Source organism: Periophthalmus magnuspinnatus, chromosome 15, assembly GCF_009829125.3.
Source record: "Periophthalmus magnuspinnatus isolate fPerMag1 chromosome 15, fPerMag1.2.pri, whole genome shotgun sequence".
Lineage (NCBI taxonomy): Eukaryota > Metazoa > Chordata > Actinopteri > Gobiiformes > Gobiidae > Periophthalmus > Periophthalmus magnuspinnatus.
In genome coordinates this window covers 26,029,223-26,051,172 of record NC_047140.1, presented here as the reverse complement: position 1 = coordinate 26,051,172, position 21,950 = coordinate 26,029,223, and the positions used below count along the sequence as shown (strand labels likewise).

At 37.7% G+C, this 21,950-nt stretch overlaps 1 protein-coding gene across 1 annotated transcript; it reads left to right on the top strand.

Annotated features, from left to right (window-relative positions):
- The first annotated feature begins 338 nt into the window (after window positions 1–338).
- Window positions 339–13,647, top strand: prim2 (DNA primase subunit 2). The gene is made up of 14 exons (XM_033979858.2): window positions 339–450; window positions 652–804; window positions 876–985; window positions 1,066–1,151; window positions 1,230–1,350; window positions 1,770–1,865; window positions 2,202–2,339; window positions 3,696–3,763; window positions 4,122–4,194; window positions 4,484–4,669; window positions 9,239–9,365; window positions 10,397–10,479; window positions 11,856–11,924; window positions 13,381–13,647. Exons 2-14 carry the CDS (start codon window positions 657–659, stop codon window positions 13,582–13,584), a joined length of 1,509 nt encoding a protein of 502 aa, XP_033835749.1. The 5' UTR covers window positions 339–450; window positions 652–656; the 3' UTR covers window positions 13,585–13,647.
- The last annotated feature ends 8,303 nt before the right edge of the window (window positions 13,648–21,950 follow it).

Below are 21,950 nucleotides of genomic sequence, written 5' to 3'. Positions count from 1 at the left end.
CCCCCTGGGAATGTTGATGACATCAGCGGTAAAGTATCAATAGAAATAAAAACAGATAGAAAATGTTACAGATAGATAGAGGTTTTGGCAGAATATGTTAAAATAATGTGATTAAAACAATAATAACACTTACTAAATTTTCTCTTCACGACCAATTTCTTCTTCGTCTTAATGAAGTTGGACACAATACACTCGGCCATTTATATCTTTGTAGCATATTTTGACATAAATACACGTTTATGTTTTTTTTTTTTAAGGTGTAAAAACTTTGAGACGGGCTCGTGAATGGGCGGTGCAGATGAACAAATCGAGCGCTCACACGTGACTGCAGCTCGGGGGCGTGGTTAATTTTTTACTTCCCGGTTGAACTCGTCACATTTTGCCCGCGATTTGTTTGGCGGGATTCGTTTTGGAAATATACTCCTCATTATCGTGAATTTCTGCAAAACGGTATTGTGTTTTATTTAGCAGTTTACACATCGGGTTACCGTGCACTTTGACTTTTAGATCACGTTATTCTAGCTGTTCGTAGATGTAACATAATAAGCCATCTGACATAATGAAGCGTTATCGTAGTTGTAGCTTTTGTTTTGGTTCTGTGAGTTATGAATGTTCTGTAATCATTTTTCCCTGATCACTTTTGTGTTTTAGGCACTATGCAGTTTCCTGGCAGAAGGAGAAAACTCAACACCAACAGCGTTCAGGGAGAGTTATATGAACATTTACTACAGTTCTACGGACAGCCTCCCATTGAAAACATCTCCCTCACAGAATTTGAGACTTTAGCTGTGGAAAGACTGAAATGTACGCCCAACTTTTATTTTTAGAGCTATGAACAACTGTATATTTTATCTGTTTTTCTATTTTTACTACAGTGTTGAAGACTGTTGAAAATGTGGGAATCAGCCATGTCAAAGTATCTGAGGAATATAAGAAGAAACTGGATAGTGAGTTTAAAAACCTTAATTTTCCAAACAAAGAAGTGGTAAGTATAGTCTGTACAAACTATTGTGAAGACTATCACGTGTATAAAAGCCATCAAAAAATTACTCCATATTCCTCAAGGATGACCGAATAGTTCAGAGTGAATATGATAAACGACGAAAGGACCACATCTCCCACTTCATCCTGCGGCTTGCCTACTGCCAAACGTATGTTCACTCTCTATGTATTTATTAATGTGTTGTAAATGCAAAATTGACAAACAATGTCTGTCTGTTTCGTTCAAGGGAGGATTTGAGACGTTGGTTTATACAACAAGAAGTTGACATATTCCGTTACCGCTTTAATGATCTGAAACCTAAACACAAACTTGAGTTTCTCCACAGAAATGATCTTCAGTATGGCACGGTAATATTTGGTTTGCCTTTTTTTTTATTTAGCTAGTTATTTATTTTGGTAGTGAATGATACATGTATATTTTTGTATTTTACTAGGCATAATTTTACACAGGGTTTCAGTGTTATGCAATGTAGTATCCAATCATGGTATCAAAATAATCAAGAGGTTAGAGATTTAGCTCATGTATTTCACTAGATGGTGCTCTTCACCAACATTAAAGTTGAGTACTTAATTTGAGAAATAAAAGTAATTCAGCAGTTTTAATTAAATGTCATTGTCTAATAAATGCATCGTATTATTTTGATGCAAAAATAAATCAAGAATAAATGTTGATTATCATGAAAAGCACTTAAAAGGTGGAGTTTATCATTTGTATCAGTTTTAATTCATTGTCTCTTAACCAGAATCCATTGTCAATAACTTTTTAGATTGGTGCTGAGGAGAAGCAAACCTTGATGGATAAACTTGTCAACTCCAGTTATGCTGGTAGCGGGACCAAGGTGGAGGATCAGGACATCTACAAAGTGAGTTTAGTTTCCCTGTCTGACAGATTATTTCTCTCTTGCTTGGTGTGATCTGGGCTTATATATATATATATATATATATATATATATATATTATATATATATATATATATATATAATATATATATATATATATATAATTTTTTTATTTATTTTTTTTAATTCAAGCTGCAACTATTTCTAAAATGCATTAGTAATTTGTGTATAGATTATAAACTTAGGTTTTCTGCTTGAGGAGATGCATTCTGCTGTAAACGCAAACTGTTTTTACATTTGACAGGAATCAAATGTACAGAAAAAAATAATGTTCTGATGTTTGACCAATTCTTATCACAGGTGCCATTTCAAGATGCTTTGGATTTAGTCAGAACAAGAAAAGTGTACCTTAAAGCAGGATACGTTTACATTCCCCATCAGGACATTGTCACAATAGTTCTCAATGATTTCCGCACAAGGCTCTCAAAGGCTATGGCTGTGAGTATTTTTTTATTGATATGAAATTGCATCTGCTGTGATTTATTGCAACTCTACCTGTGTAACTCCATCGGTAAACTCGACCTTTTAATGTATTTATCTAAAGCCATGTGCATTTTTAGATATTTGTATTTAGTCTTTTACTGTTATTTAATTATGTACTATCATTACTCTTTCCTTAATAACCTCATGAGCACACCTTTAGGGTTTAGTGGGAAAATGCATACATGACAGTACATGTCCTGAGGCGTAACGCATGAATATGTTTGTAGTGCCGCTGGAGACATGAAGAGAGGGTTGTTGGGACACTGTATTGTACGGAATGTCAAGAGACGTGAGCCATTCAGGTTTTGGGAATATTCATTTAACCAAAACTTCACAGTAGATTGGAGAAACAGCATTATAGATCTGTGACTGGGTATTGTCTTTTCACTTAACATTGTGTGTGACAGTCTCTGTCTATTGGATGACGGTTTCAACAAAAGTGTTTTGTTTGAGTGTGTCATGTTGTTGCTTGTTGTACCTAAAGGCATTAGTACAGCTATGCAGCTCTGAAAGTGATCAAAAATGTCTATTGACAAACTGCCGCGCTTCCTTCACACCTGTGCATATTTTACATGGATATAACTCCAGCCAAGTTGGCTCTTACGTTTGACCTCTGCATAAATTAAAATGCATTAGTTTGCCTTGGGGCTGATGTTACAGAGTTGTGTAAGTATTGTTGTTTGAACACATGTCCAGTGTAGGATTGGTCAGGCATGGCATCTAGAATGAAAGGTCTTAATGGATAGAGAAACTTGAGGGTGCACATTACCGTTTGTTCTGTTTTTGGTAATATCTGAACCACTAGCTCTTAAGGAAAACTGCAAAGCCTTTCATTTTATAACTGTCACGACGATTGGCTTTTCTTATCTGCTTTGATGATACATCCACAAAATGATCTGTTTGTGTGTTATGAAACAATTTTGTGAATCTCTGGAGTTTGAAATCTTATAAGTTATTTATGACAAAATGTTAAGTTTGTAGGCGATTTATTAATATCAAAATGAAGTGTTTTTTCTTTTACAAACATGTTTGACTGGATAATAACAAAAGCTTCAGGAAGGAAGCCGAAACGTCTCAACCTGAAAAAATAACAGTAAAGGGACTGAACCACTTTTTAGTCCCTACTCTATTTATTATTTAACCAAATGAATAATTTTGAAGTTTTGTAGTGTACAAAACTATTGGCACAAGTTTCTCTGTGAATATAATTGCTGTCACTTTGTACCTCATGAACTTGCAATGTTTCACTGATGATTAAACTTTAACCTCGTCTGGGTGCTATTACTCAATGATTCCCATGTCCTTTTGCAGCTGACGGCTCGCTCACTTCCCATAGTGCACTCTGATGAACGGCTGCAGCCTCTCCTCAGCCACCTCAGGTAAAGCAGCAGGATTCTGCCGGAGACTTGTTGAACAGTTGACACTTTTCAATTTGTCCTTTAGATGAATCCAGATGCTGTTCACATGTGTGATGCCTGATTAAGTTCTCAACAGCACTTACAGATTTTGCATAGTGCCTTCCTAAAACTTGCTAAATACTGTGTATTTAGAAAATATTTATTTTTTTTATTTGCTTTTGCATTTTCAAAAGCAGTTCTTTGAGTTTCATTTAGTTAATAATTCATGGCATTTACAAGCTTTTGCTTTTGAGCAGTGTATGCTTTCCCTGCATTTATATTTTACAATTATCTCACTCCTTTGAAGTGTTTTGAACTTTTTCTTTTTGTTTATTTTTAGTCATGCCTATGTAGGCCAAGATTACAGCATCCAGAAAAATGTTGGAAAAATCTCCTTGGACCAAATTGATTCAGTAAGTTTAAGTGAAGATGCATTTTTATCTGTTATTCAAAAAACAATTGTCTTTCTGTGGAAAGTTACTGCTGTAACCAGTTCATATTTGCCATTGTGTCCTTGTTGTGACTCCCACCACACCTGTTTGAATGTTGTGAGTGGATGTTGGCGCAGAGTTGGAGCCATGTCTCGTCTTGCTCCCTTCTGTGCAGAGTGCATGAATTATAAACTATTGTAAATCACTTTGAGAAGCTTGTTAACTGCATTTAAAGTATAAATATCATTAACGCAATGACATGGTTTTGTAGCTCTCTGGAAAGTCATTCCCTCTTTGCATGAGGCAGCTCCACCAGTCCCTCCGAGAGCACCATCACCTGCGTCATGGTGGCCGAATGCAGTATGGCCTGTTCTTAAAAGGCATCGGCCTGTCTCTGGAGCAGGCTTTGCAGTTCTGGAGGTCAGAGTTCATTCGCGGAAAAGTGGATGCGGACAAGGTAAGGCTGCACTATAGATTTGTCAAACAAATAATTCTCACAATCCAGTGTTGCCCAAGTATCTGCTCTGCTGCAAAATCACATGGAGTCGTGTAAACAAACATCTTCAGTTTTTCAAGTGGTTCAAACATTTTAAATATGTACAGATATTTTTCAGCTTTATTGGAGAATTGTGAGGCTAATCTTCATTTGTTAATCATAAACAATAATATGGCTAATCATGATAAAAGGAGAAGACATGGTGATAATTGTTCATCATCCTGTTACATTGTAGAGAATGGCAATGTCACTACTTTTACAGTGTTATAACGAACATTGCATCAGACAGAATAATGCTGTTCTCCTGAAGCAAAGATTAAAAGTAAAGTAAGAATTTAAAACGAGTTGTGGCCAGACGCCTTTGCTCTATAATAGAAGAGGGCTTTTTTTATGTAACCTTTTGTCAGGGGCTGCCTGTGATTTTAAAGTTTTTGTTAAAACAAAATGCAAAAAACAGCAAGACCTTAACTACTTCTATAATAGCTTATAAAGTGTTGCCATTGGCCATATTGTCTGCTTTATGTTAAGATTGTACTTGCTGCTCATCAAATACTAATTAAGCCCAACACAGATTCAGAGTTCTCCATTGGACAACTTGTTATTCTAGAACAAAATTTTTAAAAGTTCTGCCTGTCCCACTACATTATCTCTCCAGTTTGCTACTTTTTCCGTAATCCAATAGTACTTGCCTAACCTTTGCGACCTTTTCGTGGTTGCCCCGCCTCATTCAAATAGTGACAATCTTTGCACAAATCGAGCCCTTGTTTCTCAGCAGAAGCGTCCCAACGCTGCTGACCACATCTTCTCTCACTGTGATGTATGTGTTGTGTTGCAGGCTGCACTTTTGTGGCAGGCTGCACAAACCGCCTCATTAGTATGCGAGCAGCACCGGGAAAAAGATGGGAGCTAGTGATGCTGAAAGGGAGGCCTGGAGGAGCAGGCGGTGTAATATTAGACTACAGGGAGTGGGGAAATTGATGAAATCTACTTGATCTATCCATTTTTCCCAGCAAAGAACTTATTGTCAGCCACTGTCGGGAGTGTCTTTGTATGGACTTTTGCCTTGGGGCAGAACATCTTTGGAACAGAGCTCTTTATAGATTTTAATGAATTGGCTCTTGGTGACCTGGGTATCACTTCACAGAAAACTGGGAAGACATGATTATAATAAGCCTGTTGTTCATTACAAGTATAATGTTTGTAAAAATGATTGTTAGTTTTTAAAGGTGCACTGTGTAATTTTTCCAATGGAGGGTCCACTACCTGCTTGTCTCCAGAGATGTTATTGCGTTGTTTTCCATTTCACCTTTATTGAGTGACATGTCTTTTAATGCTTTAGACATACCTTGAAAAAAACACACATTTTTAGTGTGAGGAGGACCACCTCTCCACAGATCTGACCTATGACCTTACCCTGGTGGTGTCACCCACTTGTCTCCATGAAGATATATTGGTTTAATGCCACAATGTCAAACCTTCTGGACAAAGCACAAAGCTGGTGATGGATCCTTCACCAGAAAATGTACAGAGTGCACCAGTAAGTGACTCCCTTTTATTAGTAATGCTTCACAGAAATAACTACACAGTGCACACCTAGACAAGAAAGTAAAAAATACTTAACCAATCATTATGTTTTATTTTATATGATTTGAAGGATATTGTTCTGATTGTTGAATTTTTATAACACACATTTCCTGAGAAAGGCTCCTCTCAGGGTAAATGACTTAAGAAAGGTCACTGCCATTTCCCTTTATGATCTCAGATTTCACAGCACTTTTGTTATTGCTCCCGGCTTGGATTGCAGATTAAGGTTGTCAAAAAATTATACCCACATACTAATTGATATCAAAATTAGTATCAAAATTATTATCAAAACTAGTATCACAACGGCTTGGATGAGCAGCGACACGACACGTCTTCACTCCTACATTTTGTCCAGTTGACAGTTTTTTTGTTGTTTTGTTTTTTGCTATGGATCACACCTGGATGAGTGAGGGAGTACACAGATATCAAAAAAGTATTGATACTGAAAAACATATATTGCAACAATTCTACCTTAGCTGTAGTAAGTTTTCGAATGGTCTTGAATTTTATCAGAACAAATAAGACCTTGTAGTAATATGAAGAAAACTATTATTTTGTGTCAAATTAAATTAGGTGGTGTAAAAAAAAATATGTAATTGCGGTATTGAAATTAAAATCAAGCCTTATCCTTAGCATAGAAATAGATTTGGAAATTTGAAGACCTCTTTTAATGATTTGGTATTACATTTTAGGAGTTAGTCACAGTTGTCAGTGCAGACAAAGCTTACAATGCCAGGCCAAGTTTACCCATGAACACTCGATGTCTAATCCTTTTGATTGTGGCCTATTTCTGTGTTTAGATGCCAATGTTTGTTTTTTGTGAATTTGTCCCCGAGTGAATGGAGGGATGTTAGTATGATGTATTCCCACTAGCTAAAAGAAAGCAAGCGCTCTTACTTTTGGCTAGTATTTGTGCTTTTGCCTTAGAGTTCCTGTTATTTTTTTATTATTATTTTTTTGGATTGCCTTATTTAGCATCAGTGTCTACCAGGATTATCCACTGCACTTTGTAGAAATTACTTTATTCTGTTTAGAAGTTTCAGCCGTCCAAATCGGAAAGAAATAACCGTAACAAGATGAAACCAGTTTAGTAGCTTGAGGCAGTCTCATTGCCATTTTAGAGGTCAGACGGAGTTATAATGTGCATAAGAAAAGTCAGACTAAATTCCCTTTATATATTCAGTAAGTAAAAGTTGAAGGCCATCGCATGTCTAAGCCTTTGGCCATTCTAACCACTGCGGATCCTTTATATGCAAACCATTTCACATTATAATCAAAAGATGCCAGCCAAAGTTGATCCCTCAAAATTCGTTTTAACAGAATAGGAGGGCCTTAAATCTAGAAATGGCCTCTAAAAGTGATGGCTTTATATAATTAATATTTGACTTATTGTACTTAAAGAACGTTTTATGCCGTCTTTAAATGGCACTGCTGCTCGTATCATTAAGGGGTTCAAGGGTTTTATCGGACAGTTAATTTGTTATGATGGCTGCTGTCAAGGTGAAGGGACTCAGCCACTGCTCCAGCTCTGTTCACTGATTTACCTTTTGATTTTTAGGGGCACTGATCCTCCTATTACTCAAGAACTATGCAGATAAAGGATGTTCATAATGGAGAGGGAATAGTGATTATATATTATGTTACAATATAAATAACCAATGAAAGCATCTGATGGAGGCATGTTGAAGGTCTGAATGCATTTGATTTATTTATTTTTATTTATACATTGAGAGTCTAATGACACTACCAGACTTTCCTTTTCATGGGCACCCTCTTTGAATATAGAAAAATACAAACAAAATCTAACAAAACAAGTGCATAAGTCAATTTAAAACATTAACAACGGGGCCAGGTGTGAGTGTAAATGCTTATCACCAGATTATTAAAGTGCAAAACTGGATACATTGATGCCACAAATGCATGTCCTTGAAATATATTCAGTTTTTGGGAAGAAAAATAGCCAAAAGCTTACTTCGCTTTTCAGTTCTGTTGCGGCCAGTTTTTAGACCTACAATCATGAGATCTTGTATTAAAAGGTTCAATTTTCAGTTTTCCACAAACAAGCTGCCCGAATATCTCACTTACCAAGTAGTCCTTCATAAATGCATTTATAGTGTTTTCTCTTCTAACAGATGGCGATGGCCGGACTACTTTTTTTTAGAGTACAGTGATGGGTTTTAAATTAGCCCTTCGTTTCATAATAGGTGATTAAGCAAAAGAGTATTTGTTAATTCATGTATTTTTAGAGCATTCAACATAGTACAAAAAGCTGAATTTTTACGTTTCTTTCAGTGGTTTATTTTTGTAAACTTAAAAGTGCACTTAGTACCTTACGTCAGCAGATCCTCTACCTGCTTTTCTCCCTAGAGATGTTATTCCCTTCCCTGGAATGTTTTAGAGTATGATATTAAACTATCTCTATAGAAACAATCAGCTGACCAGAGCTACGTAGTCATACAAGCCAGAGAATCTTTATGTTGTGCCCAACTTAGTCCAGATAAATATCAATCCAGTTAAAATGCTGTATGCTACGGGACAGGGATGTGGCTGCTTGGTTCAATTTTATGATTATTTCTATGTTTTTTGTTTTTTTGGGCCACACTAACCAACAACTGTTCATATTTAAAGCGCAGGTTAGTTTGAAATTTCAGCCCTACAGAGTATTGTGTCAATTCCCCGTGTTTGGCCAGTAGCAAAATCAGTGAACAGGAAAGTTGAGCGTGTTACAGCATTCATAATTCAGGCGTCTCAAGTGTGGTGACACCTATACAGCAGGTTTCCTCTAATAGCTCTATATTTCACCGAGGAAACACCCTGTCAGCGCTGCCATGATGTATGGCCATGTCTCTTTTCACCCCAACCTTGTCCTCCTTATACTCTTATCCTCACTAATGCTTCATGGGTCTCTCTCTCCCTCTGTCTCCCTTTCCTTCTCTTTCTCTCTAGTTCGACAAACAATACGCCTATAGTATTCGCCACATGTTTGGTAAGGAAGGCCGACGAGCGGACTATACCCCCTACAGCTGCATGAAGGTGATCCTGTCAAACATGCCCAGCCAAGGAGACTATCACGGTGAGTCAAAGGATGGTTCAAGTAGCTGTTAGCCACCACCATTATCAGGCCAGTGTTTCCCAATAAGAGGAGACTATGATGTGAAAGTTTCTCTTCTAAAGTCTAACCTGAAAAATGTATTGATATGACAAAGTAGGCCTGTCACAGTAACACATTTTGAAGCACGACACATTGCTATAGATACACTGCGATAAACGATAATACTGAAACTTCTTTATGCCACTGACACAATTAAAATAAAACAAAATAATCCCAATAAAACATTTTTAAATAGACGGGATCATAAAAAGACATGAGCTGCAACAAATAAATATCCAAATTAACCCATGATTAGCCATGGAACTGGTTTTTTCAACCTTTTACAGCTCAAAGCTTATCATATTACAACAAAAATAACAAAAGTTGCCCCAAGTTTGCAAAGAAAGTGTACTGTGTGTGTATTGAGCCCCAAAATATATTGTTCCAGCTTTCATATATTGAAAAATAAGTCAATACAGTGATCATTGTGAGAGGCCTATGACAAAGTGCACTTTCTTTTTAAGTGTTTGAAAAAAAAATGCTTAGAGATTAAAAGGAGATGACAAATTACAATTTTATTCCATCAATTGTATTTCAATCCCCAGTGTTTTGTTTTTGTTTTGGTTCTTTTTCTTCAGTTTGGATTATTTTGCACTTACAAACTTGTAAAAGCATGTGCCCTTACTGTAAGCGAGCATCGCCACAAACCTGACTCTCACTTGGCCTGGATGAGGGCCGCCTCCTGCTTTTCTCCATGGAGATGTAAATTATTTTGGCTGCAATATTCCACAGCATGCCATAAAACTCATGCTGGAACCATGAGTTTTCTGCCATACTGTGGCATAAAACTCCTCCAGAAAGTTAAGCAAAGTTGCCTTAAATAAAATTCAAATGAGACTTGCCAATACCACCAGTTTCAACAGAAAGTCGTGAAAACACAGCATGTTTTGGTGGCCTGCCCAGTGGTTTTCCTACCAGTGCAGCAGTAAATCATGTTGTTTTGTGTCTTGCAGGATGTCCCTTTCGTCACAGTGATCCCGAGCTGCTGAAACAGAAGCTGCAGTTTTACAAAGTGTCGCCCAGTGGAATCAGTCAGGTGAGACTTTCAAAACATGTCATGACAGAAAATCATTTTAAATTTACAAATCCAAAAACATAGGAGCCTGCATTACATATTTATTTACAACCACTTTCCAGTCTTTTGTTATTACCATTAAGTTGTACTTCTAACCTCCAACAACTGCATTTGTGCTGTTCAGTAAAACACAGAGAACTCAACTGTGTGATATAATGAGACACACAAGCCATACGTTTAGCCTTTAAATACTCTTTCATAACAAGTACAACAGGAATGAGGTAAAAGATGCAGTGAGTGTGAAAAGCCGTGCACAGTGTCGGAGGGTTGCTGGTGGCAAGTGAACGCTGCAGGCTGCCTTCAGGAAGATGTGAAATAATGAGGAACTGCATGCGCGCTGTGCTCTGAAAAACGTCTCTGAGTTAAGTCCGTATTCATTTTTCAGAGGGTTATTCGCTGCAAGTTTACAGTAAGGAGGCAGCTATTTCAGTTTCATGTACAAAGTCGCCTAAATTGTTCAAATATCTCTTCTCTTTCAAATCTCTAGACAAATTAAGAAGGGTCCAGAGGAGGAAGTTGTTGTATTGCATTTAATTTACATCATACTCAGACATTTTACATTGCGTTTCTCATTTACACCCCACACATGGCAGGTTTTTTTTTGTATTTGGCACTACTGGGAAAGATTTTGTTTTGTTTTTTTTTTTGGCTAAATGATAAGATTTAAGCTGTAGAAGGTTGAATTAATAACTTCTATGACTCATTATAGATACAAACTATGTACTAAAGTCTTTCATTCAGCTGTTTGTTTTTTTTAACAATATTACACATTAAAAAAAAAAAATTGGGAGTAATTGTGCTTTAGGGTCACCGTGTCAGTCGCATAAATTAGTTTCAACACTATCATTTATCATCTAGATTTTCTTCATCAATATATTGCACATCAAAATTAGTGATTGTGACAGGCCTAGTGAGCAAATGTTGTGGTCAAACTGACAGAATTGGCAGTTTATCTATGCTAGCAACCTCTTCAACTATTGCTAATCACTCACATCGATTCACTTATATTCAAGGTGGGTGCAGTGTTTTGCCGAAGGACACAAATACAGAATGCAGTGATCTAAATGGGAATCAAACCACCCGTTGTCCTGCTGTGAGACCACCACTTTCCCACCTGAGCCACTTATTCAACAAGTCCTCAACAAAACATTGGAAAATTGTTTAACCTAACTCACTGTTCTGTTGTCAGGTTGATGGTAGTGACATAATAGCGTTTTATGCAATGTCTCCTAATGTCTGTGTGTGTTTAAATTTTGAAATTATGGTGACATCGGTGGTGTTAGGCAAAGTCCAATGTTTGTTTTTTCAAGCTGTTTGAACATGTCTTGTCTTTGCAGATCCTTGAGCTGGTTAAAGGGATGCATTATCAGCTCGCCTGTCAGAAGTACTTCGAGCTGACGCACAATGTAAGCACTGACTTCCTAAATGGGTTCTTTTCGGAGACACCAGGGCTCCAAATACATATATATATATAAAAACTGATGTGACGGCTAAATATTAGGCAATTTACTTTCTATGTCCAAGAGCACACTACATTATATAGTGCATAAGTGAACCACACATAAATTATAAAGTTTTTCATTTCAGTTCATCTCAATCATAATAGCTGTCATGTTGTAGACCTTAAAATCAACAGAAAGTTAGAAAATCAAACTGTGAAACATGGGTCAATAACAGACAAGCAGATCAACTGACATATGTGCATGTATTTTGTCAAAATCAAAACTTTACCAGGACCTGAACTTTAATAAGGACAAGGCCACGGGGTAGAGAGTCCAAAATACCTGTGTCATAGACGTGGCCTTTCACTGTCATCACATCCATCATTAGGTGCCTGCCACAGCTGTTTAATTTGATAGCCCTCTGATTGCATTTAGATGCGTTTTTCCCCCGTGGACACTGCTTTCATTTAATCTGTTTTAGTCTAGTGCTTGAGTCATCACCCCCTTTCACTCATATGCAGGGTCCTCATTTGGAAATGCTGAGGAAAACATTTGCTTGTGGCTATGAGCGTCTCATTCAGGTCATTTTGGCTGAACGATTTGTTTATAAGATTAGCCTGGTGTTTCTAATCACATTTTTATAATTATAAGTATGGACCAAGCGTGAATGACTTTAGAGAGCTCCACCAGCCAACTTCAGAGATATATTAGGACTTTTATAGCATTTAAGAAAATATAAGATGACAAGTAAATCTTAAAGAGGAGTAGAAACAGTTTGCTTTCTTGTACACCTGACTGTTTTTTTTTTTGCGAGGAAAAACTGATGATGCATTTACAATCCATCAATACAATCAATACATTATCAGTCTCAATTGCATAAATATCGTTTCAGGCGCCAAAAAGGTCAGAGAAAAAGCTTTGGAGCAAATCAGAAGTTAATTCATAGGTTTTTACTCATCGTGAGTGATTCTGACATTTTTATTTGCTGAAAGGCCATTTCATCTCTTGTGTGGCCTGATGGAATAGTTTGCTGGAATTTAAACATCTAATGTGCCCATGAGAGCCACAATAATGTCCACATTAATGTTGCCACATTATTGTTAATAAATGTGTAGCTTTTGGGCGTTTGATTTGCCACTTTCACCACAGTCTTTATTCAAACACTGCAGGTTAAATTTGATTGCAAATTCTGGCACGTCACCAAGAGTTAAATTGTGAGTGATTGCTTAAATAAACACTTGTAATGATGTGTACTGGGCTATGTGATTAAAATGGCCAAACCCCTATGTTTTGGGTAAAGATTTATTTTTATGGAGAAATCAAACTCTTTACATCAATCCCAAGTACAGAATGAAGTGTTTCCTCATGTATTATTGGTTAAATATTCTCGTTGGCTAAATATTACTTGCTGATCCTTTAGGTTGAGGATGCCAACTTCTCCCTGAATCACCCCAACCAGTACTTCATAGAGAGCCAGAGACTGCTGGGCGGAGGGGGCAAGGACCTCAAACGGGAGGTGGAGACGCCACAGAAAACAAAACCTGCAGCTGCTGCCCCAGAGCTCACAGCTAAAGACGTCCCAGAGATAATGGAAGACCTCGACTCTTTCTTCCAAGATGCATGATTCCTGTTCACTTACTGCTCTTTTATACACATACCTCATGAATAAATATGTAAACCTGTCCAATACATTCAGGTTTATTCTGTTCAGTTTTTAATAATTCTCATTACAAATCATGAATGAAGATGACAAATGATGATTTTAAAGCTATGCCTCAAAATGTAGTTTAATGACATGGACTTATAGGGTCAAAATTGTGTAAAACATAAGATTGGGACCAAGTAACTATTCTTGTTATTTAAAGGTGCATTGCGTTCCTCCACCTGCTTGTTACTATGGAGATATTATAGCTTTTCCTGCAATTTTAAGATGGTACGGCATAAAACTTGGAAACTTTTATTTCTCTCTGGTGACGATTGTTAAGTTTTATGCCTTAAAGGGCCCAAGTGTGTGTGTATATATGTTTTTAACACAAACCCTGTGTATTAAGAGTTTTTCTCTCAAACTGAAAACACTGTTCCACCTTGTGATGTCATGAGGTAATACAGGAAGTGCTCCGCTGTGTTTTTAAACTGCATACACCTACACTAAAATCATCTGGATCATTTCAGTCCTGGGGGTCCCAATCTCCACTCAACAAAAGGTAAAAGATAACTTAACTTGAAAACTACCACTACATGCCATCACAAGGTGGAACAGAGAATTTTGAGCTTTGAAGATATAGATGGATTAATAATAAAGGGTTACTCAAACATGTGAATGAAACAAAACTCAACTTTAGGTATGTTTTTGATTAGGTAACAACATAACACAGCTTAAAGTTCACAAGAGTTAATTTTGTATAATATAGGACCATAATGCCATACCGTGGAACATTCTCAGTAAAGCAATTATATCTCCAGAACAGCTGCATAGCGCACCTTTAACTCGGACTATTCTTTGTTTGTCTTACCTCGCATAATCTTATAATCTCACCACAGTTTTGAGACCGTTCGTTTCTATCCTAGAGCTGTGTTTTTTGGCAAACGTCTGAATTTGGGGTGATGACGAGAACATTTCCCAGCTGTCTCTGAAACAATGTCATTGTTTCTGTTGGCGAGAACTGCAATAAACAATGGCAGGAAGACGAGTGAAAATAAACCATTTCCACTGTGGTATTATTCTGTTTTGGAATACTGCCTTATTGATAATAATGGATTCAAAGTACGACTTGGTTTCTCTAAAACTTGGTACCAAAGGCGTGGGAGGTAAAAATCTCCCGCTGGTTAATGGTCTAAAAGCTTTTGTGCTCGCGTTCTGAAATCACTCTTCTTGCTTAGAGCCGTTATCTTGTAGCTAAGAGAAGAGATTACTAACTTTAGATTTAATTAGAGTCTTGGTGGAGTGTGCTTTGAATTATATGAATACAAATGTGTTTACACCATCAGGCCAAAGGAAAGACTAGTTAATGATGATGTTAAGGGTTCTCATTTGTACAAGTTTGTGTGCCAAGAAAGTTTAGCTCTGTGTATTGAAGAGCAGCTCTGAATGTTCAAACATGACTGTAGGCGGGCGGCGGTGGCTCAGTTGGTAGAGCGTTTGTCCATTGATCTGAAGAATGGCAGTTCAAATCCTGCTCTCGACATAAGCATCATTAGTAGAGCGGTCAGATCTGTTGACCTACAGATTAGCAACGCAATTCTAGTTCCCACAGATGAATGTTATTGTTGTGTCATTGGGCAAGACACTTAACTCTCCACGACACTGTGTCTGTGCACACTGGTGTATAAATGTATGTGTGCTTTGACTGCCTTGACCGTGGAAAAGCGCTATATAAAAATGCATTTGCCATAGGTGGATAGGAGTAAATTTACTTGAGTAACTTTTTAATAAAACTGTATTTTTCAGACACCGTATTTTCTCTCCCACTTGAGTGTTTACTGTGAAATAGTACTCGACTCTTACTTGAGCAAAAGTTTGGTTTCTCATCCCACTGAGAGTAAGTTTATAAGTAACAAAAGTTTTATGTTGACAATATAAAAGTATCTGAACACTTTCTTTGCAACTTTCCTTCAGATATGATTTAATTCTTTACAGATTTGTCGGTCCAACAATAGAACATTTGCGCAATCTGTTACACTTAGTTACGTTAACATTAATAAATTATAAATGAGATGATGTGTCCAGTTACTCATACAAGTAAAGCTACAAGAAAAGTACTTTCCTCAGATATGTCTGCGTAATCCCTCAGTTCTCCAGGTAGGTTCTATTTATAGCAAAAGAAATTTCAACTCCGTCAACTGGACAAAGGTTTTAGAGTGAAGATGTGCCGCTGCTCATCCAAGTGACCAGAACTGAAGAAACCACTTGGATGAGCAGTGAAACGTCTTCACTCAAAAACCTATTTCCCCACCCACACTTTTTACTCTGTCTTGGACCACTACTTTGTACTTGTACTTGAGTAATATTACACCGAAGTAACTCTAGCTTATGATTATATGGGCTACAACAAAACAAAAAAAATAATCTAAATGAGGTGTCAATGCTTTTTAGTTCAGGGGTAAATTCTCTTTCCATTGAACAAAATAAAACTGTACAATATAGTAACTGTACACCTACTTATATAACACTTAATATACCATAGATTTTATGAAAACTAATCAAACCAGCCGTTCAAATCCCTTCATGGTGTGTGACATAGAGAGGATTTTCTATACAATAACGCCACTGGATAACAACACCAGCTCCCAACAGCCCCATGATGTGAAATATGTGGCTGGGATGGACTAGATTTGACAAACTGCTATTCTTTAAACTGTGCCATTTGACTCGTGGTTATCTCCTGAGCAGGATTTACAATCATTAGTCATAACCTCTCCTGCTCTCTGCGTTTGCCTCATTAAATGGACAAGGCCCACTCAGAGGAACGAGCACTGCCTTCATATAGAGAGACATGCAGCGGATCAGTATGCGTGAATGTGCCGTATAGTGTTGAACTGAACTCTGGATTAAAGCAAAGAGAAGGCCTGCTTATATTTCAAACACATCATGCCCAAGTTCATTTGCATTTTTTTCTATTTTGCTCATGTAATCCTGGGATTTAAACATGAAACACGCAAGAGGAATAAGGCTTAGAAATGATTTTAATAAGCTAACTGCATAGGAACCAATATCTCTCCTTAACTTAACTTTTGAAAAATAGCCATGTAGTTTAGATGAGCCGCATTTCCCCAAGTATCCAAAGTTTGTGGTTCAATCTCATCTCCCACTATGCCATACTGTTGTCTGTCCTTGAGCAAAGCACTTCACCTGCGCAGCTCCAGCATTTGCACACACTTAAGATAAGATAAGATAAGATAAGATATGCCTTTATTAGTCCCACAGTGGGAAAATTCCAGTATTGCACCGCACAGTTCAAGAACAGCAGGAAAATGATAACATGCAATAAAACAAGATAATAGATAATAGCTTAAAATAATTTAAAAACAAACTAAAAATAGACTCATTATTACAACACACTGTTACTTATTTATACATTTGTGTAGCTTTCTTGTATTGTTCCGCCAACTGCTTCATGTTATTGCTTTTTCTGAAGTGTCCCTTACTATAGCAATAAACTTGTCTTTCATTTATTTATGTATCACATGTGTATAGCTAAAAAAAAAGACAGAAAAAAATATATATTCTTACTGTGAGAGAGGTTGCCCCTCCATAGATGTGACCTGTAACTGACTAATATCATACGTCTCCATGGTATGAACCAAACACATCCCCGTACCTGTGAACCTCAAGTCATTTTCACATAAGAACCTGCAGAACTATTCAAATGTTTTTGCGTCTGGTCTAATGCTGTGAATTGAAACATGACGGGTAAATAGAGCTCAGTCGTGTCTGCCGGCTCCATGGGAAAAATGAATCAAATGAAATCAAAATCTATTTATTACAAGTCTCCAAACCACAATAGTGCATGTATCTGTATTCAGAGGATTCCTCTTTTCAATATAATTTGTCTCCGGGGACGACATGTGCGGCGTGATTTGTAATTTAAAGTCCCTTAGCAGAAGAGTGTTCATCGAATTTGAGGAATATGAATGCTGTTTTTGAGGCAGTTGACATAAAGACGTTTGAAAGACTTGGCCCACAACTTTTTAACAATAAATAAGTTGTGCTGTGATCCTTTCATACTGTAAATACAGTATGAATTTATTGTTACCAAGAAAAGCCCAGCACTATACAGCCTTGAACTATGTTTTCAACTTAAAAGTAATGCAGTGCGTCACTCGTGTCCATGGAGATGGTCGAGCTTTGCGTATGTTCTGTGGCATGAGGTTAAATGCATCTATTTTGAATTCATTCACTAAACAAGAGGTTTTTATTGTAGAGCAGGCATGCTTCTCCACAGATCTGATTTGGAACTTGGTAACCTGGTCACATCACTTTAGTTTAATGCCATACCATGGAACATTCCAGGCCAAGTTTTGCTAAATTATTTTTCCAACTGATTCTAAGTATTTTTTTTTTAGCCCTTATTTGTTACATGTTGCTGATATTTCCTCATGCAATGATAAAAGCTCAGGGTTTGTTGTTGTCCGATAGTAAATGTGGTTTTATAACAGTAGATTATTCACAGTGTACACAGCTTACCAGTTCTTTATTCTGTTTATTGTGTATTGGTGCATATTTTACAGCTGTAATCTAATATTTGTTCTGACCTAATTATGTAAACCTATTCCCTCTCTGGTGGTACTGTATGTCCTATAAAAATAAGTAGTGTAGTGTAGTGTGTACTTCCTTGACAGATGCGTAACTCCACTTCCTGAAGTTCGCTCTCTGCTGCTAAGCTTCACCAGCAGCCTTCCTGTCACATCTTATTAGATTTTACACTGGGCTCAACAAAAGCCTCCTTGAATCAACAAATCACCCTACTGAGATGTACATGTATGATTTCTTATGTTTTATTATACTGTTCATCTATAGAGATATACAAACACAGCCACGATACAGTTGGCTTGAGTAAATGGCAAATGTGAGAGAGATCAGAGCAAAACAGGTCTAAGGTTCTTCTCATAAAAGGCTATTGAATTTTTTATAAATACATGTGTGCGTGTGTGTGTGTGGGGGGGGGGGGGGGGGTGGATAGATAGATAGATAGATAGATAGATGGTATATGAGCTATTCAAGCGACTATTTACTTCATACAGACCATAGTTAAAGGTGCATTAGGGAGCTTTTCTGGTGCAGGGTACAGCACCTATTGCTTCGCCAAGAATGTTCCACAGTATGGCATTTTAGACAAGCAGATGATGCCACCAGGCCAAGTTACAGGTCACATCTGTGGAGAAGAAACCCCCACTCAGTCTGTATTTTTGAGCAATGAATGCACCCGTAATGGAATGAATGCACGATGATTACACTCAGTCTCATATTATAATATTCCAACATGCCATAAACATAACATCTCCATGGCACCCACACCAAAAAAGTGACATATGTTGTAGCGTACTGTGTTGTATTTTTTCACATAGCCCAATCTCACCTTATATGTTATAGTTGTGGTGTTGTTCAAAACACTAGTGATGGTCGGGGAACCTCAACCTGAGCTAGATTGTTTTTATAATGCTCCTTTTTACCCAACTTCTTCACAGACCTGCACCAGCTTAATTAACTGCAGAATATAAACGACAAAGCCAGCAAGTAGAACAATATGGTTTTATTGTTCAAGAGAAATGTGAAAAAACAGCATGTTCAGTACTGCACAGAATGAGAGCTCTTGTTTGGAGCAGTGGGCGGCCGCGGTGCTGCAGCTGGACCCTCTTTTCCAAAGCATAAGGATCTTTGTTACAAGTATATCTGCTGTCGAAATAGTACTGTGCACATTTCAGGTTGAGATTCACAGTAAATTGAAACTAAAGTGTAAATTCAACCACATATTCCTAACCCTGCTGTTATCACCTGTTGCTGTCACTCATGTCACTTCTCTATTTATTTTAAAAGGCGCACAATGTAACTTTTCTAGTGGGACAAATCTACCACCTTTTTGTCTCTATTGTTATTAATTTGACTGAAAAGTTTCACCATACGGCATTCTTGCATTCATTCAATTACAGGTGTTTTTATTACAACAATACCATAAAAACTGTGCGCAGGGTTGCCTTTCCGCAGATTTGACCTGTAACTCGGCCTGCTGGAATCACCTGCTTGTCTCCATGTAGAGAACCAACAGCCAGAAAAGTTCCATAGCGGGGCTTTAATGTACTTAAGCATATATCTTTAACACTTTCTTAGTGTATCTCACTTATGGACTGATATAAAGGGAAAAACTCACTGTGAAATTCTTGTCCCCGGTTCAGCAGTGGTTAAGTGGATCCTGTCACACATATTAAAACCACATCTGCAGCCGAGTGCGACACATCAAAGGGGAAGTGGAAGCGCTGGCTCTTCTGCTAATGGAGCGAACAGTGGGAGCGGGACTGAGTGCTGCTGAGGGGCGCATAATGGTTCTGACAATCAAGGCGATGAGGGGCTGTACCGCTGCACCCTCCAGGGGGCGATGGAGAGAGAGAGGAACTGCTGCAGCTGACAGGGACTGAGTGCAGGGGACAGTCTGGAGATAAGGATCAGACGAGAGAGAGAAGGGGGGGGAGTTAAACGTGCTTACCCACTTGTCCTTCCTGGTCGTGATAGATTGATGAGACCTGATTGCGTTGCTGACATTACACATAGAACCAACCTGGCAATGAGGTAGAATCGTGCACTATTCAGGAATGCACTGGAGAATGTATTTCAGACTAATAATATAAAGCTATATCCATAATGAAATACAAAATAATCAACCGTATAAACCGTATGACTCAAACACATTTCAGTAAACTTCAGAAGACTAAATTAGACAAGAAGACCCAATGCTTGAAACATAAGACGATCCTATATTGATTAAGAGCTCAAACATGGCCGTACAAACACATTTTATTTGTTTTTTTCAGTGACACATGTGAAGGAGCTCATTGGTCCGTCACCATGTTGAATAAAATAACATTTATCTCACCTCAGAGTAACAGTTTTGTGCTTCACTCATAGATTCTACAGAAAGCAGAGAAGAAGCAGCCATATGTGTTTTGATACAAACAAACCATGCATGTCCCTGATTGGCTAATGCAGCTGTCAATCACACTCTTACATCTTCGTGAAATATTAGAGAAGTGTGTACTCTGCATCCCAGGAAACCTTTCTCCCTCATCTCTAGTTTCTTACATGGCCCTGAAACAGTTAAAGCAGTCCCAGGAATGTAAATAAAAGTGTGATTAGATTGAGCTGATGCGATGAACAGAAGCAGAGAAGAATCATTGTGGTGAGAAAGGGGAAGTTAAAGCACTCTCCCGGTTTTCCTGCTTGACACTGACAGATTGATTGAGTTTGTAACAGCGCTCCACCAGATTGGCCCCAGAGAGATTTTTTCAGCTTGTCTTCTCCCTAAAAGTGATGCTACGAAAGGGCAACATGCTTTCTACCTGAACAATCTGATGAAAAAAAAAGAATAGAGCGTGTAAAAGCATGTTGGGTTGTTTTTTTTGTTTTTTGTTTTTTACAAAGGAAAGTGGCTCTGCAGTTTCACAGTGTTGCTTCATATTATCACTGGATAAACTCTGACAACACAACATGCAATAACTAAACACCTTTCTAAGATTACTATAAGATTAGTGAGACATCGTACACATCAATCATCATATTGAACTTGCCCCAACCCCAGATAAATAGAGAGTGTCTTTTGTGTCTGTTTATAATGTAAATAACTGCACAAGGGACCAATGAAGTTGCAGTATAGTTGCTTGTGTACTGAAATGAATACGTCTTCTGTTCCTCCTTCATCAGTAAAACACAATGCAATGAATCTTCACACTTGCCAGAACCATTTTGAGATCCAACCGTTCTCTGGGGACTACCTCAAAATCACACCTGTCATGAGCGTTCCTCCCAGAGTCTCAGTTCTGTCTCACACGACACAGAGGCAGACTTCACAGCCTATCCCGAATAATCCTGCCATTCACACACTGCAATTTAGTTTTCAAAAATCGTTTTCCCCACATTTTTGTGAAGTAAACCGTGTCTATACTATGTGCCCTTATAGGAACAAGAGCAATGTGGGGTGTCAAAACTGCCGTTGTGTCCTTAGGAAAGACACATCACCCACATTGCCTAGTATGAATCTGGTGTGTGTGTGGGTGTGTGTGGGTGTGTGTGTGTGTGTGTAAGTGGTTGGTGGTGGTCGGAGGGGCTCTGGGTAATTGTAGCTTATCTCCATTGAGTGTGGAGTGAATAATGCACTGTAAAGCACTTTGGGTGTATTGAAAGGCTCTGCATAAATTCAATGCATTATTATTATTATTTATTTATTTATTTTATTTTATTTTTTTTATTTTTTTTACAGCGGGTTATCAAAATATAGATATAAA

What these genes read in the sequence shown, in the direction of transcription:
- prim2 (XM_033979858.2), top strand. Translation starts at nt 657, where the DNA reads ATGCAGTTTCCTGGCAGAAGGAGAAAACTCAACACCAACAGCGTTCAG. An exon ending in ATGATCTTCAGTATGGCACG is followed by an intron (nt 1,351 to 1,769) that starts GTAATATTTGGT and finishes ATAACTTTTTAG; the next exon opens with ATTGGTGCTGAGGAGAAGCA. An exon ending in GGCTCTCAAAGGCTATGGCT is followed by an intron (nt 2,340 to 3,695) that starts GTGAGTATTTTT and finishes GTCCTTTTGCAG; the next exon opens with CTGACGGCTCGCTCACTTCC.